General features: G+C 41.4%; 1 protein-coding gene across 1 annotated transcript in view; it reads right to left on the bottom strand.

Moving 5' to 3' along the window:
* Window positions 1–514: 514 nt before the first annotated feature.
* Window positions 515–3,641, bottom strand: part of als2b (alsin Rho guanine nucleotide exchange factor ALS2 b) — a 47,104-nt gene continuing 43,977 nt past the window's right edge. The window contains exons 34-35 of the mRNA XM_037696447.1: window positions 714–810; window positions 515–643 (exon numbers count right to left, since the gene is read on the bottom strand). Of these exons, the coding sequence (XP_037552375.1) occupies window positions 605–643; window positions 714–810 (136 nt within the window). The 3' untranslated portion in view covers window positions 515–604. The remainder of the gene's footprint in view (window positions 644–713; window positions 811–3,641) is intronic.

Genomic DNA, 3,641 nt, shown 5'->3' with positions numbered 1-3,641 from the left:
GAACAGGCATGGCTAGTATGTGACCAGGAGAAATTCAATTATTGAAATCTAAAACAGATATAAGAATGTCATTTGATTATATAGTCAAACTGCCTGCCATACATGTGCCTACTCTAGTGAGCGAACAGGCCGAGTTCAGTATGTTTATGACACAGTTTGCTTAGTTTAATATGTTTGTTCTCACCACACACTCAACCGAATGACACAAAGATTTCTCCGCAGTAGTTTTACTCCGCTCTCCTGCGGTCTTTAAACGCACCTGTCTCAGTAAAACCACCAGGGGGCAGTAAGGAACCCATCACATCCAGAAGACGCAAAGCTTTGAACAAAAATAAATAAATAAAAAGAGTTCGTCTCAAACGACGAAGATGATTTAAACGTTCTCCTGGAGAAAGAAACGATCCGGTGCCGTTGGACTGCCGAACTCCAAACCAAGCTTTGCTGCACAACCGTCACAGTCGGTGGTTTAACACTTCGGCGGTTATCTCGACTCCACCCACATCAGGAAGGTCTAACGTAAACAAAGGGCGACTCCCGTCTCCATGACGACTGCAGTCGATTCGCCGCCTGCAGGTCTGAAAGCAGGAAGGACGAGGACCGGGTCTTATGTGACCTTCTCGTGCTGGATCTGGTAGTAGCAGGCCTGCAGGTGGACATGAAGACGTGAGAGGACGAGTGGGCAACAGAGGGGTGTGTGTGTGTGTGTGTGTTACCTTCAAGGTGGTGAACATGATGCCATGCTCTCCGTGCTGAACGCAGGGATCCATCAGGTCTTCTATCAGGCTGACCTCTGACCCCAGGTTCCTGATCCTGAAAGCACAACAAAACAGATTTTACGTAAAGTTTACAGATATTGATGTAAACTCTGGCGGGGGATTAGATCTGTGTGGAAAAGGTTGTCAAGCAAGGTGGCAGGAGCAGAACATTCACTCGTGATCCATTCTTACTTCGTATGTTTTTCAGCGCGTTTCTCGTCCCGCAGTTTTTAAGCTACGTCGTCAAATCATAAATCAAAACGTTCAGCTCTTTCAGGACAATCCTGCTATGACGTTTGGTATTGGTGCAACTTCAGCTTTTTTAAATATTTAGCCTTTTCTGCCACTTTTTTCCTCCTAGAAAATAAATTGAGCTCATTTTACATCCTTCAAATTTTTAGATGCGTTTACAACCTTTTTCTGCCCCTTTCACATTTTGTTCTGCTTCAGCCTCTTTGTGCAAATTGAAACCCGTTTTCAGCTACTTTCAGCTGTTTTGTGCTACTTTCAGGTTCTTTCTGCCAACCATAACATTTTTGTGCATCTAACTTCTTTCTGCTAATTTCAGCTCATGTTTGTCAGCCAATTTCAGCAAGTTTCAGCTTTTTTCTGCTATTTCAGCTACTTTTTAGCGGTTTTATGCTAACTTAAGCTTTTTCAGCTAATTACACATTTTTTGCACTCATTTCAACTTTATTCAGCCTAATTCGGCAAAAATGTGCTCTCTCCACTTTCTTCTGGTAATTTTAGAGATTCTTCTTATTTTTATTTAGCTGCTAGTACATTTTAGCTGTTTTTTTCCTCTAATTTCTGCTTTTGTTAGATAAGTTCCACTTTTTTGTGGAGAGCAGAGAAAGAAGAATCTCTGCTTCTTTGAACAAACATGTTCTTTCTGCTGTCTTCTACTAATTTAAGCTTGCTCTACCCGTTCAGCTACTTTTTAAAGCATTTTAGCAAGTTTCAGCTGGTTTTAGATAAATTCAAATTTTTTGTAGTAATTTCTGCTACCATCAGCCTAATTAACTCATTTCTGCTAATTTCAGCTTGTTTTGCTCCTTTCAGCTTATTTCTGCAAATTTCAGCTTTTTCTGCTGTTTCAGCTACTACAGGTCCTTCTCAAAAATTAGCATATTGTGATAAAGGTCATTATTTTCCATAATGTAATGATAAAAATGAAACTTTCATATATTTCAGATTCATTGCACACCAACTGAAATATTTCAGGTCTTTAATTGTTTTAATACTGATGATTATGGCATACAGCTCATGAAAACCCAAAATGCCTGTCCCAAAAAATTAGCATATCATGAACAGGTTCTCTAAACAAGCTATTAACCTAACCATCTGAATCAACGACGTAACTCTAAACACCTGCAAAAGATTCCTGAGGCTTTTAAAAACTCCCAGCCTTGTTCATTACTCAAAGCCACAATCATGGGTAAGACTGCCGACCTGACTGCTGTCCAGAAGGCCATCATTGACACCCTCAAGCAAGAGGGTAAGACACAGAAAGAAATTGCTGAACGAATAGGCTGTTCCCAGAGTGCTGTATCAAGGCACCTCAGTGGGAAGTCTGTGGGAAGGGAAAAGTGTGGCAGAAAACGCTGCACAACGAGAAGAGGTGACCGGACCTTGAGGAGGATTGTGGAGAAGGGCCGATTCTAGACCTTGGGGGACCTGCGGAAGCAGTGGACAGAGTCTGGAGTAGAAACCTCCAGAGCCACCGTGCACAGGCGTGTGCAGGAAATGGGCTACAGGTGCCGCATTCCCCAGGTCAAGCCACCCTTGAACAAGAGACAGTGTCAGAAGCATCTCGCCTGGGACTGCTGCTGAGTGGTCCAAAGTTATGTTCTCTGATTACAGTAAATTTTGCATTTCCTTTGGAAATCAAGGTCCCAGAGTCTGGAGGAAGAGGAGACACAGAATTCATATTGCTTGAGGTCCATTGTCAAGTTTCCACAGTCACTGGGGTGTCATGTCATCTGCTGGTGTTGGTCCAGTGTGTTTTATCAAGCACAGGGTCAATGCAGCTAGCTATCAGGAGATTTTGGAGCACTTCATGCTTCCATCTGCTGAAAAGCTTTATGGAGATGAAGATTTCATTTTTCAGCACGACCTGGCACCTGCTCACAGTGCCAAAACCACTGGTAAATGGTTTACTGACCATGGTATTACTGTGCTCAATTGGCCTGCCAACTCTCCTGACCTGAACCCCATAGAGAACCTGTGGGATATTGTGAAGAGAAAGTTGAGAGACGCAAGACCCAACACTCTGGATGAGCTTAAGGCCGCTATCGAAGCATCCTGGGCCTCCATAACACCTCAGCAGTGCCACAGGCTGATTGTCTCCATGCCACGCCACATTGAAGCAGTCATTCATGCAAAAGGATTCCCGACCAAGTATTGAGTGCATAACTGAACATGATTATTTGAAGGTTGGAGTTTTTTGTATTAAAAACACTTGTCTTTCATTGGTGGGATGAAATATGCTAATTTTTTGGGACAGGCATTTTGGGTTTTCATGAGCTGTATGCCATAATCATCAGTATTAAAACAATTAAAGACCTGAAATATTTCAGTTGGTGTGCAATGAATCTGAAATATATGAAAGTTTCATTTTTATCATTACATTATGGAAAATAATGACCTTTATCACAATATGCTAATTTTTTTAGAAGGACCTGTATATACACAGCCATACAATCTAGCTGGTTTTTTTTGGTTACATTTTTTAAATACCATTTTATTTTCATTTGTTAAAAAAAATTCTCAATTTGTATGCGTCCTTCATGATTGTCTATTTTTGTCTTTATTGTCTACTGTTGTCATCACTCTGTTTGTTCCTGATGCTCAATGGGATTAACCTGTATGAATAAAGATTGGGAA

The sequence above is a fragment of the Nematolebias whitei genome, chromosome 23 (assembly GCF_014905685.2).
Source record: "Nematolebias whitei isolate Nwh7 chromosome 23, NemWhi1, whole genome shotgun sequence".
In the NCBI taxonomy this organism is placed as follows: Eukaryota; Metazoa; Chordata; class Actinopteri; order Cyprinodontiformes; family Rivulidae; genus Nematolebias; species Nematolebias whitei.
The sequence above is the reverse complement of the archived record's forward strand: the minus strand, read 5'-3'. Positions and strand labels throughout refer to the sequence as shown.